Raw genomic sequence first — 13,373 nt, forward strand, 5'->3', positions numbered from 1 at the left:
ACCCCATTAAAATTACTTTGTAGCACTTTATTTCTCCATTTTTATGACGCTGCATTTATGAGGTCCTCGAACAGTGACAGATACAATGAAGATTAATGCGGAAACAAAAGGAATTCATTCACAAGCGAAATGCCCAATTAACATAAGTTCCTCTTGAGATAATCACCTGGGATAATGGGACCATTTACATTAAAGCTTTTAATTCATTATGATCTATATGTTACCTGTATTGAGATGCTGTGTTTCTGCCACAATAGCTGAATTGATTGAATATGTATATCAAAACCATTTTCCCTTACCAATCAAAGTTGAGTTTTTTTTATGATAGTAGAACTCATAAAAAAGGGAATTCCACCGAAAAACTGAATATCGTTAGGATATACGTTTGAATCTAGCGTTTTCTATAGGTTTCTTACACGTAGCAACCATTTTTTTGTAGCAAAAGAATTCTACGCAAAAAAGCCTTGTACTTTCTATTGCAGTTCACGCATCGCGAGAAGTTTGCAATAGGACTAGGATCATACGTTGAATTTCAGAATACAGATGAAGCTGATATTATGAGTTGAATTATACGGTGATTTTTTGTATATTTGCATGGATATTGGTACAAATTTAAAATGTCAATATTCTATCCTGCACTGAAGTGAAAAAAAAACGTATTTCATTACTTCTCTTCTTCTCTGATATATTCTACGTTTCAAATATAAAAACCATACCTTTATTATAAAGGCATATTTCAGTCGATGTTGCCAACTTTTGCAATCCACATGAAACGCTTTTAATTTTAAATACCCATTTTTATTTTTCATTTTTAAGTGCTTAAAATAATTTTTTTTGGGAAACGGTTGAAATAATTATTTCAAAATGTGACGTTTCAAATATGTTTCATAAAAAATACATCATTTACGTCAGAAGGAGTATTCCCTATTACTTCACGCAACCCCGGTTTCGATTCTTTGGAATTTTGGAATTGTAACATTTGGAATGCTACGAACTTCTCTTTTCGGAATAGAATATGATTTAATCACACAGCAAGTCAGACCCTTCCCTGAACGATGAGTATAGAATTCCAACCACCCTGTATTCTTCACTTACGGTGGATGTTCTTTCCTGCAGAAATCTGAGACCAAGTCTGGGAAAGTGAATAATTTAAACTTCCTTTACTTCATTACCTGCACTTGAATTATTCAATAACAAGAGTAGTCTAGCGTTCCTTTGACTAATATTCTCTATATGCATATATTTGGCACAACTGCAGAACTTTTTAATAGACTATTATGGCTATCAAGGAATAAATCGAACAATGAAAATGTCTAATGAATTCGTGGAGGGTAGTAATAAAAACCAATTCTGTTATAGAATTCCGTTTCCGTTGATGTTTCCTAACATAAGATGAAAAAGTGGAAAATTGAATCAATTAATCAATTATAGATGAAATTCTTGGAATTTTTCCAATTTGAGGGATATTCCTTGTTTATTCAAGGGTGTTCAATTAGGCGGAACACAACTCTATTATATCTTAGATACGATTAGATTATAGGAGGGGCGGAAAAGGCCATGCCAGCCTCGCATGCAACTTGACCTAAAGACCTATTGTGCAACCCTGCGCTGTTTAGATAGCACTTGGGCAACAAAGTCCAGACGTTCAGTTTTCAAATTAAAATTGAAAATTTGCTATTGCAGATCTCTCCTTAAAATCTTTTCAGATCTCCCAATAAAAGTAAAATCTTTCGTCATTCTCTTCTCTCATAATCTTTTGTAGCAACGTCACTAGAGCTACAGCCTAGTCAGAGACGGACAAACTTTTTGCGGGTAGTAGGCGGACCAAAAAAATAATTAAGGGTTCAATTCTCGGTCCTTCATATATAGCTGATATGTATAGTGTTTTCAAAGATGTAACTATTTATTTTTATTGGGATGACACTCAGGTCCGTCTTTCTTTACATCCTTCTCTCAGGCTATTCGGCATATCAATAAAGATTTGAAGAACATCATGCGGTATTGTTTGAAGATGAATTTTGGTTTTTCTTTCCAAAAACTCTCTCAACCTTCAACTCTTCAACCGTAAGGTTGAAATCAAAATTGGTGATGAGCAGAAATCTCGGAATTGTTTTCGATTGCGGGTTGAGATTTACAGAGCATGTAACACTGCTTTTGAAACAGCACTTTCTGACTCTACGTCATTTATATCGTCAAAAATTTTTCTTAAACTTAAGTATCTTTGTGAAACTCTGGTTTTATCCATTTTGAAATATGGCTTGGTTCTTTTTAATCTCTGTCTTGATTCTGGTGCGAAAAATAGTTTACAGAAGGTCCAGAATTCGTATTGCAGATTCATTTTCTGCCTGAGGGAGTATGACAGGGCAGTTGGAGAACAGATTAATAGGCTGGAGTGGCTCAGAAATGAAAATGCTTTCAAGTTTTAGATGACTATTATATTTAATCGATTCCTCCCTATTTGTGGGAGAGGTTAGTCTTCAGACATGATATTCATGATGTCGCGATTAGGCATGGACCAAGGCTTCTTATGATGCCTAGATTCCGTTTAGCCATGTTTCAGCGCTCTTTCTCTTTCAATGCACAATTAAAGTCAGACCGTGTGTGGAGTGAGCTATTTGTCATCATTAAGAGTCAGTTTAAAAAGACAAGTGTTGAGTTTGTTTTATTTTGTTTTCTTTGATTTGTAGCTCTCTATAATATATATGCGTTTTTTTTTTGTTGAGTTATGATCTTGTTCTTCTTTTATTTGATTCAAATTAATTTTTTTTTGGACTTGAGTGGAGTAGCTTTCGCTAGACTTCGCCCCATTTGTATGTTTCCAATAAAGGTTTCATTATTATATATTCCTTTGACACATTGGCGTAGCCAGGATATGCTTTTGGAAAGCTAATGATATTTTTTTGCTTGCTTGCTCCAAAATTAAGTCGATTCCAGTCTCTGGGCTGCTGGGTATTGAGAATTTTGGTAGGGGGAGGGCTTGCTCTACCTGAAAATGACCATGCGCTGAAATAATTGTAAGTTAACAGAATTAAGGACAGTGAATTAATAACTACTTACCTCCTGTTTTTGTACTTCATACATCACATTGCATATATAAATTTGATTATCAACATCAAAAAACGATTATTAACAGTTATCGATATGAAAGCTGATCAACAAATCGAAAACAACTGAATATCGGCACAATCTGAATGAGCACTTCGGCGACTTTCAAAAAACACCTTCTTTTCGGAAATAGAAAAAGCCGTATGCTTTAAAAGGCTTCATGGTACACTGCTTTGAAGCAGTGCACCATGAGCACAAGTGCATCAAAATTATCGATAATTTTCGCATGACAACTTGTTGTCAAAAAACTGCCTTCGGTGTCGGGCTCTTTCTACAAAAATGAAAATGACAGAATGCAGCTTTTCAAAGACAACACGCCGAAATGTGAAATCATCCGGTCATTTTGATGATAGGTATTGACTGACTGACGTTATTAATTTATTGATTCTTACGGCCAACATCACATTCAAACTTACGTCCAATTCCTTAATCGAATTAAGGCGGATCGGCCACCGAATGCAAAGTTGCGCGAAGCTGAGCATTTTCAGTACTAATATAATTGACAAGCTACAAATCGAGTGACGTAGCTCGTGATTTAGCATTGAAAAAACACAGCTTCGCTCAACTTCGCATTCGGTGGCCGATCCGCCTTAAAGTCACTTTAAGCTTAGCTTCCTCTACTGTCATTTTTAGTAGTGTTGAAGTAAGCTTTCAAATTAAAGACACTTTAGGTTTGATTATGACACCGACCGTTAATGTCCTTTTAATTTTAAAGCTTCCTTTAACTGTACTGAAGGAAGATTTAAGCTGAAACGGCCTTTATATTTGATAATGAAACTGGACATTAACTAGTTATCAATAACTATTCCGTAACTGACAAAAAGAAGAGGCGCAGAAATGCGTTTTTTTTTTTATATTTTTCATTTATATATTGAATGTATACCTACTTGAAAATATAATGAAACTATTCATTTAAGGTTAAGCTGAATCAAAAGTTGCAGGACCTGCAGTGGAATATACAATTATTATAAGTATACATATATTCTGGTGAGACAATGCTATCGGTGCATTAACGGCAGAATGCAGAATGTCTGAGAAAGCTGTGCCTGTCGTACGTTATTGCCATGTATTTTTTTTTATTATTTCTTCATAGTGATCTTCATCCATTTGAAGATATGGCGTTCTTGATTTTTTGCGAGATGACCCTAGCTCGTTACGAATGGTTAGTAAGATTGCTATTCTCTATATTCAAACCAGAAGCTTTGGCTTGTAGTATAGTCCATTTGCTTACTGTATTCTGCATTTCTTCCAGCAGGAATATCTTTAGATATATTATTTCCTGTTCATATTCCAAGAGGGATTCACAGTGAGAAAGAATCGTTTTGTTTTTATTCCTGGTGTTCTAAAAATTTTTTGTACATTGAACACAAATTAGGATACCTTTGTTGTTCACTAGCCTTTTCAATGAAGCGCATGGTTTTCCCCTCCTTGCGTCGTCTTTGTTAACATGGGATCGTAAATAATCTTTCCTGTTTTTTCACCTATGTTATTTTCTTCTTCTTAAAAGTACGAAATTAAGCACTTGTGGTCTTCTCTACCACGCCAAGCTAAAACAAACAATAACTTCTTCTGCAAACCATCAGGGGTGTTTTCGTCTCAACAACTAACTCTAAATTGGAATTCAACGTATTTAAGAAAAACTGCAGTTTTCTTTCTCTTCTGTGAATCTGCTTGTAACTGTTGTAGTTGTTTTCTCTTGGCATTTTTCGCATCTCTTGCTACTTGCAATATTACTAAAAGGGTGAAATTGATGTTGTATTCAGTGGAATATTTTTCCATCACGCTCCGAATCGTATTAACTGTATATTCTTTGTACTCATCACCATTTACTTTACCCCTTACCCATATTGAATGCCCAGTCTGTTAATATTGTTGCCAGAACATTTGATTGTGTTTTTTCTTCCATAATAAAATTTTTCTCAGCATGAAGCTCATAAACTGACGCCACACGTATTTTCTATTCCGTTCTGTACACTTTTTCTTCGATAGCTTGCATTGAAGCAACTTCATTCGCGGCAATCTTTTGGAAAATGAATCTCTTCGGTTTTTGCATCGGCGGTTTCATAATAATTCGGAATATGTGAAAACGTCTCATCTTCAGATTCCACAATCCCAGAGCAATTTCCCACACCATTTTTCCTGATTTTCAACCAATATTTCTATATTGTTATAACAGGAATGCTTTTCCACAAGTCTATGGTGATCGTTGAAAAATAACATTCTCAAATTCTGGAACCGTTGCCATGTTATAACCATACCTGAAAACCCACTTTTCTTCAGATATAGGATGTGCACCTGGTAGGTAGTCCTGATACTTGAACTGTGATTATTGTAGGAATAAGATTGCTTGTTCTTTTTGCAATTCATGAGCTCCTGATGAAATATCGAAAAATAAAAACGCGGCAACCGTACTCTGGAAAATTATTCTGCTGTAGGTATCTGAATTCGAGGAGCTAATAAATGTGTTGTAAGAGCTCAGTTGATTATATTATAGAAGGGGACAACTGAACTTCTACCCATGATTAAAATCAGTATTTTCTTAGAAAAACCATTAATGGAGTTCAGTCAATGAAATGAGAAGTGTCATTCCTTTTCTAATTTCAATTTTTTCATGTGCCGGGCTTCTAATATCAATTTGAAATAGTATTGCGTTCTATCACCAGCTGAATTAGTGATAATTATTCATTCTTGTATCTGATACTGTCAAGTGTAAAGTACCGCGTTTATCCTTGACTCTTGTTTGTTTGTTTGTTGAACACGATTGAGGTTTATTAATAATATAACAACATACCTAGATGAGTGCGAGTTCAAGTATAAGAGAACAACTGAAAATATTTCACAGAACGCTCAACTCAGTATCAAATTTCACGATAACTTTTTATACTCGAGAAACAATTCAAACTAATTTCATCTCGCATGACAACCAGATAAACTCTCAACTTTCAACCTAACCTAACATACTTGTCAGTGATCAATCCGTGCGTACGCTGAAAAGTTAATGAACTTCGTGCACTTCCGTCAATCTTCGTGTCCAATAAGAGCGTCGTCGGCGTTCGGTTCATGAATCTGATTTTCGGTGAATTCCGTGAAAACTTTATCAGGATGCTTGGATGGCCGATAGCAGCGAAGCGATGTCGCACACACATTGCTTCAGAGAGCGGCTCGCGACAGGCAGCGTACGTTGCTTTGGAGCGAACGCAAAACAACGTGTTTTCATTCATGAAACGTGTAAATGATGATGTTGCAATCATGTGAGAAAAAATGTTTTCTAGGGCTTTTTTTCTCTTTCTGTGTCTATGTTGTGCATGTTCAAGTGCGGAATGGTGTAAGTCTGTGGATGTGACCTATCGCTGTATCAAAAACATAGACAAATTCAGGAATTGCACGAAAATAGTCGGGTTCTTGAAGATTGCGTTGTTTCAAGGAGGCGCTGTGAATTTTCCGAGTTTTCCACGATTGAGAGAGGTGACAGGTCACGTTAAAGTGTTTGCTTTGGATAACTTACAGGATCTTGGAGTGCTTTTTCCCAATTTGGTGGTGATTCGTGGGAAAGAACTTTTTCTTGGTAATGCCTTAATCATCTATCACAACAAGAGTCTCAAGAAGGTAAACATTTCATGTTGTAAATCCACTGTCCACTAAACTTTCTGTTCCATACAACATCCAGAAGAGAAACTGTAAGCCTCCTGAAAAGTTTCGAAGTGAAATTTGAATGAGGCCATTATTTCCAATGAAACTAACAGAAGAGAACCTTTTAGCCAACCTCTCCAAATCAATCTAGAACAACAAATTTCCCGAGAAATTTCCGGAATGAGAAAAACCCCAAGGAAAAACTAGTTTAATCGCTTCCCCCAGCTAAATATCTAGTGGGTCAATTAATTTGATTAAGTTCGATCATTTCATTGAAAATGAGGTAAATGAATTAAAGTTTCAGTTATGAAATTCCATAAAAATAGCTTGAACGAAAACCTTAAAGCCTCGCTCGAAGCTCAAAGCCAAGCTTAAAGCTTAACTTGAATCTCCAAACAAACTTTACTTGTTGAATTTGAAGTGGTTGAGCTTCGATCAAATCAACAAGGAAAATAGGGAAAGTACCAAAATTGTGTTCAAAATTTCGACTGAAATTCCGTAATGATAATTGTGGGTCACAAATCTCCTGAAGATTTTCATGAATTGCTATGGTGAAAAAGATTTGGAGATTATTCACAAACCGAGTCACAAAAACAAATTTTGAGAAATTTTTTTCTCAATTCTGAAATATCTATTAGTGAAGAAAACTCTTATATATAGGTGGTACTTATTTGGGTACCTATATGAAGTCTCCAACCAGCGAGATGTCTTCCTAACAAAACTTGTTAATTATATAAACTGGGTAGTTCAAATAGAATAGAATATTGAATGAATGTCTCATTCATGAAATTTCGAAATATCGAGAGAAAAATTGTATGAAACGCGTTATAAAAATTCGAGTAAGAATCTAGTGCTGACGCAGATCTTGAACAAATATACCAACCGACAAATCTTGCTGTATAAAAACTTCCGAAAGCTTCTGTACTGGTAATTCGTAACCCTAAAAGTTTGGATTTTATTCATTATCATTTATTATTATTTTATTCTAATTCCCCGTAGGTAACGAAGTACCCCCCAGAAGTTCTGTGAGCTTGTACGAGTTCGGAGATGCAAACTATTATATAACTCAAAAAGTTTTTTGAGGTCAAGTTGTATTTGAGCATTTATTCAAATCCAGATTCCAATACATATTATGTATTCTATACTCGGAATTATCACAGAGATTTTTATATCTACTTGTTCTTTCGACGCTGGAAAGATGAAACTTTCAATAGTCATTATTGAAGCCATGTTTTCCACTGTAATCTTGAGGAAAAGTTTTCACAAAGAATTCACAGGAACATTCCACACTTTGATTAAAGTTTTCAACAAAAACCTTATACCTAATAAGAACCCATTTTTTTTATCAAATCATGATTGTATTCCTGAAAACCAATATAAAATGTCCCAACCATATGAATAAATCAGACCATTTTTGAGATATTCAGCAAATGAAAAGATTCCAAGGAATCTCAGTAGGGTAGGAGGTTACGCCAGGAGTAAAGCATTACCTATTCATCTTTTTACAGTTTTTACCGAATAATTCAATGTTGGAAACTCGTTTGGAAATGATAAAGGAATTCACATTTGTGAAATTTATTTTCATTCAATTCATTTGAGTTCACTGTTAATCAAACAAAAAGAAAAATGCCTGATTTCACAAATGAAGATCAGTTGAACCATCAAAAGAAAAAGTTTGTTTACTTTCTCAACGAAACTGTCAGGAATCAAAGAAAATAGATGATGAAATAACATTTTGTTGTATTTATATGCGAATCTGTAAAATTCGCTGAAAATGCATGTTGCTAGAGTAGATCTAGGACGAGAGAGAAACCGCTAGGAATTCTGGTGTACAAGAAAATATATTTTCATGGAATCCAAATGGGAATGAGATTCCATAGAATTCTAATACGTTCTTAAAAATTCCAATAGAATCCCGGAGAATTCCTATCGAATTCCTCAGAAATCTTATTGGTGTTTCAATTTCAGTACGACATCTTTCAGACAATGGGGAAATCTCCTCAATTTGGGTTATCACTGCATGAGCAAGTTTAAAGTGAATAATTATCAGTTTCATTCATGATTTTTTCAAATTCACCGCGGAAACTATTCAAAATCATTCTTCAAATATGGCGTTTTAAAATTTAAAATCGCTTTGTTTCAAGTTTACGATTTGGCAACAGCGCCTACTGATTTTTAAGTGCTTACAATAATTTTTTTTGGGTAACGGTTGAAATGGTTAGGTATATCAAAATGTGACGTTTCAAAGATGTTTCATAAAAAATACATCATTTTCGTCAGAAGGAGTATACCCTATTATGTGAAAACCCAAGGATGTATTGCTCTGAATAAAAATTGACGTGCCGAGTGACGTGCCTTGACGTTTTCTGAACATTTTCCGGGGACATCATATTGGCAGAAATCGCCAATTGTTTCATAGAAGCCACCCAGTATGTTAGACTAACCTCACTCCGATAATATTATCGAGAATCGATGAACGACCAGTTTTGGTAAATCAAAATTGAGTACCTTGCAATCGCGGTTGACCTATTTCAAATGCTGATAGAGTGAAAAATTCGATAAATGATAAATTACATATTCAATTTTGCATATCAACATGAAACTTTTTTTTTTGAGTTCATATGTGTGGAGATAGTTCATTCTAGTAAGAAATTTCGTTACCGAATCGGATGTAACAAAGAGGTTTCTGTAATACATATAATCATGAAATGGGATCCCTTGCAACAACAATTCCAAATTGAGACAATTCTGTATAGATTCTGTTAGACAATATTGTTGATGGTTAAAGTTAGGACAAAAATGGTAGAATAATTAGGCGAATGTTAATGGTGAAGTTTATAAACTTCTAGTTTTTTTATTTTCCACAACTGTGGTTTGCCGCATCGAACTAGTGGCAAATGGCAAATGGTTAAGAGGAATGATAAATGTATATATTCATATTCCAGTTCATTTTATTCTTCATCGAAAATTACTATACACAGTGTTAGTCTTTGACTCGTACAAATGTTTCAACAATACATTTTTGTGGTCAATAATACTTCTCACGAACGGTTTTATCGAAATGAATTTCGGGATAAATAGTTCTTCATTTATTGGATTAATCTTTTTCGAACACACGATATCACAGAGAGAAAATAGGAAAATACCTCACCTGAATTGTATTTTATTGCATATAATTCAGAAAATTCATAAAGATTTGAAAAATCAGAAAACATTACGATGACAGATAACCTAAAATAAAATGAAGGCTGTGCATTTCAAATTGACGCTCAAATCCCCACTCCTTATCGATCAACCTAGCGATTGCAGCGACTCCTATTTTCCTCGTTTTTGGAGACACATTTTGAGTACGGCGATCGTTCTCTTTCTCTGTATTCTCCATAGAGTTACCTGTCCGACGAGATCTGAAACTTTTTCAGTTATACGATTAAAGGGGGGAGTTTGCCATCTAAACTTGTTTCTGTAATCTGTGATAGTGTGATATATAATGCCAGACTTAATTCTGCACGTCGTTACCTTGACTATCTCATTGTTGGCTTTCGATGCATATAGTCATGACAGAAATCCATTTATTCTTCAACATTTTCCTCTTTGCAACTTGAAATGCGCGCGAGAAAAGGGTTGATCGCGCACGCTTGTAGAAAGAAGGATTTATTTGACGAAAATTTCCAAATCTCCTTCATTAATGACAATGACTGTACTAACTATTTAATTCGAACTGTCATCACCATGAAGCTGCAATCTACATTTGAATAGGGAATACTCCTTCTGACGAAAATGATGAAATATCTTTGAAACGTCACATTTTGAAATAACCAGTTCAACCGTTTCCCAAAAAAATTATTTTGAGTACTTAAAAATGAAAAATAAAAATGGGTATTTAAAATTTAAAGCGTTTCGTTTCTATTGCACAAGTTGGCAACATGGACTGAAATATGCGTTGATAATAAAGGACAACAAATACACTATTTCGATGAGATAGACAAAGATGGTCTCGACAGAAAGATGGCCGTCTATGAAGTCTGCGAAGAACGAGGAAGGTCCTAAAATTTTATGGGATTTTAATGGCCGGTTGCTGTTTAGGCTCGCCAGTGAGTACGCGCCTTATGATGGCTGTAAATCAACAGCTGTTATTTTATAAACAAGCCATTGTTCTTTTTATTTTCTAGTGGGCGCTGTTGCCAAATCGTAAACTAGAAACGAGTCGATTCAAATTTTGAAACCTCATATTTGAAGAATGATTTTGAATAGTTTCCGCGGTGCATTTGAAAAATTCATGAGTGAAACTCATAATTATTTAGGTTACACTTGCATATGCTGTGATTACCCAAATTGAGGAGAATTCCCCATTCTGAATATTGACCTCCTATTCTTCTGTTGAGGCGACGGCCAGCAGGCAATCCCTTAGTGTATGGGGCCCATTATAATGGTGAAACTGACTGATGGCAATCGCAACGTCAACTGATTTTTTTCATTATTGCTGCATTTTTCGATTCATGCCAGTTCGCGAGAAATTCAGTTCGTTATTTATTGCTGCTTTCTGGCTGCCGTCCAGATGATTATTCTAATCGAATAATCTCTGTTTGAAATGGAGCAGGCTACTGGATCAGAATGAATTGGTCCCTTTTCTCCTCAAGCATTATCGATTGATTTTTTTTCCGAGTAGGCATGCAATAATTTCAAGAATTTCTAACTCGCATAATTCTCACTCGATTCATGCTAGACTTAATGGCGCTTTGAAATAAGTTATTACTGGCATGTTCCTTTTCAACTCCATTTTTCGAATACTTTAATGAAAGTCGCAATCGATTGGTATCATAATATTAGCCAAATCATAATATGCTTCTCTCTCTTTGCAAAAAACTACGGAACCATTATAAGTTAGAATATCAGACAAAATGATATACTTATCAATTAACTTAACCAATACCTAAACTATAGGTAAATCTGAAGTAAAACTACAGAATTTTCGTTTCTAACGTGCATGCAAAAAAATTCGACGTCAACTTGGCTGTGGAATTTTAAACGTTGATATTCGGTGTCTGAACGTAGGTCTTTTCTTAAATTACTTCATCTTCCCGAAATGTAAACAATGATGACATTAACCTATACAGATACATCGTAATCTTGTATGGAAAATTGAAAGGCACTTTTGAGGAAAAGTTAATTTCGCCCAAAGTGCGAAAACCATTTATTCCATTTAGTCAGATCAAAAGAATCCAAACAATCTGAAGAGATTAGAACATTTATTTTGAAAATTTCAACCAATGTCCACTATTTTAGTACGTAAGAGGCATGAATCTTGAACGGATCGTGGTATTATGTTTTTTTTGTAAAAAGGTTCTACCTATTTCCGTAATATGAATAAAACACAGTAAAATCTCAATAGTTTTATTAATTCACTATAATATTGAATTGATTTGGTCGTTACAGAAAATCCATGACCGAACTAAAGAACTGCATTGCATGAAAATAAATATTGGACAATTTATCAAAATTCAATTTAGCTTTAAAAAGAAATGATGCTTTCTCCTTATTTATAACGTTCTACTGATGAAGTTCCATAAAAGAAAATAGGTCCCACATTTTGCCATTGACTGATGCATACCGAACTCTATTTTTTTTGGATGCTACAAGGTAGGTAATCAATCTTTTCAATTTTCTGATAACCTGTCAATCTTTATGAAATTTTTTTGACAGTTCTAACAACCATTCAAATCTTGCATTTTGTATCATGTGAAACAATTTCACCCAATCATGTCAACATGACACTGAAAATTGCATTCAGTGCAATTATCAATTACTATGACAACGCTTGACAATTTCTTTCCAAATAAATTTCAAAATGTCACGTTTTGGCAATGCGAATGTTGTCGTCGCCTTGGTCGTGAATGGGTCTAATCCACTCAATATAAATTTCGAGTAAAACACATTTGAACTTTTTTCGCTCTAGAAAATCATTAACGCCTAGCTCACATCTAGAACTATAGAATTCAAGTCTCAGTATGTCAAATGTGGGTTACTACTTTTAACTACTATTGAATATTTCAAATCAGCCCTGTAGAAAACAGGTCCAAGCTGCTAGGTTCTATTCACTTAAGAAATTATTGCTTAGATCATACTTAGATCTTTGGGAAATTTTGTTAGAACTCAAGGAATAAGCTACTAATCGATTGAATGTCTTCACTACTACAAAATTTGAGTTTTTTTGAAGTTGTCTACAATTCTAACTTAGAAAACCTAAAATTGTGAATTAGACCCATTCACGTCCAAGGCGACGGAAGTATAAATGAGCTAATCAAAGAAAAAATTCCCAGAAATACAACCTACAGTCATAAATATATTTGGGGAATATTTATGGAATTTTGCTGCGAACGAAAATATGAATTGAATGAACATAGGAGCTTGGAAAAATTGTCGTTGATACAAAAAGAGTAGGCGGTCAATATGAGAAAGAAGACCGAATTCAAAGAAGCAACGGTTAAGACAATGTGGAACGTTTCGTGCAAACTTTTGCAAGAAAAGTACTATAATGACTATAATACAGTATTCAAACCAGCCCGGGATGCTCGCGATGCAATCAGAAAGAAACTACAAGCTGATCCAAGTAAACGTAAGTGCGCTTCAGTTTCGTTAAT

At 34.7% G+C, this 13,373-nt stretch overlaps 2 protein-coding genes across 2 annotated transcripts in view; one reads left to right on the plus strand and one right to left on the minus strand.

Moving 5' to 3' along the window:
- Nucleotides 1-6,057, minus strand: part of LOC123310476 (gephyrin-like) — a 39,651-nt gene extending 33,594 nt beyond the window's left edge. Inside the window, exon 1 of the mRNA XM_044893946.1 lies at nt 5,897-6,057. The gene's annotated coding sequence lies outside the window, so the exon portion shown is untranslated. The remainder of the gene's footprint in view (nt 1-5,896) is intronic.
- A 159-nt stretch (nt 6,058-6,216) lies between these two features.
- The window catches only part of LOC123310475 (insulin-like peptide receptor), a 137,678-nt gene continuing 130,521 nt past the window's right edge, over nt 6,217-13,373 (plus strand). The window contains exon 1 of the mRNA XM_044893945.1: nt 6,217-6,711. Coding sequence (XP_044749880.1) covers nt 6,367-6,711 — 345 coding nt within the window. The 5' untranslated portion in view covers nt 6,217-6,366. The remainder of the gene's footprint in view (nt 6,712-13,373) is intronic.

This window comes from Coccinella septempunctata, chromosome 3 (genome assembly GCF_907165205.1).
Source record: "Coccinella septempunctata chromosome 3, icCocSept1.1, whole genome shotgun sequence".
In the NCBI taxonomy this organism is placed as follows: domain Eukaryota; kingdom Metazoa; phylum Arthropoda; class Insecta; order Coleoptera; family Coccinellidae; genus Coccinella; species Coccinella septempunctata.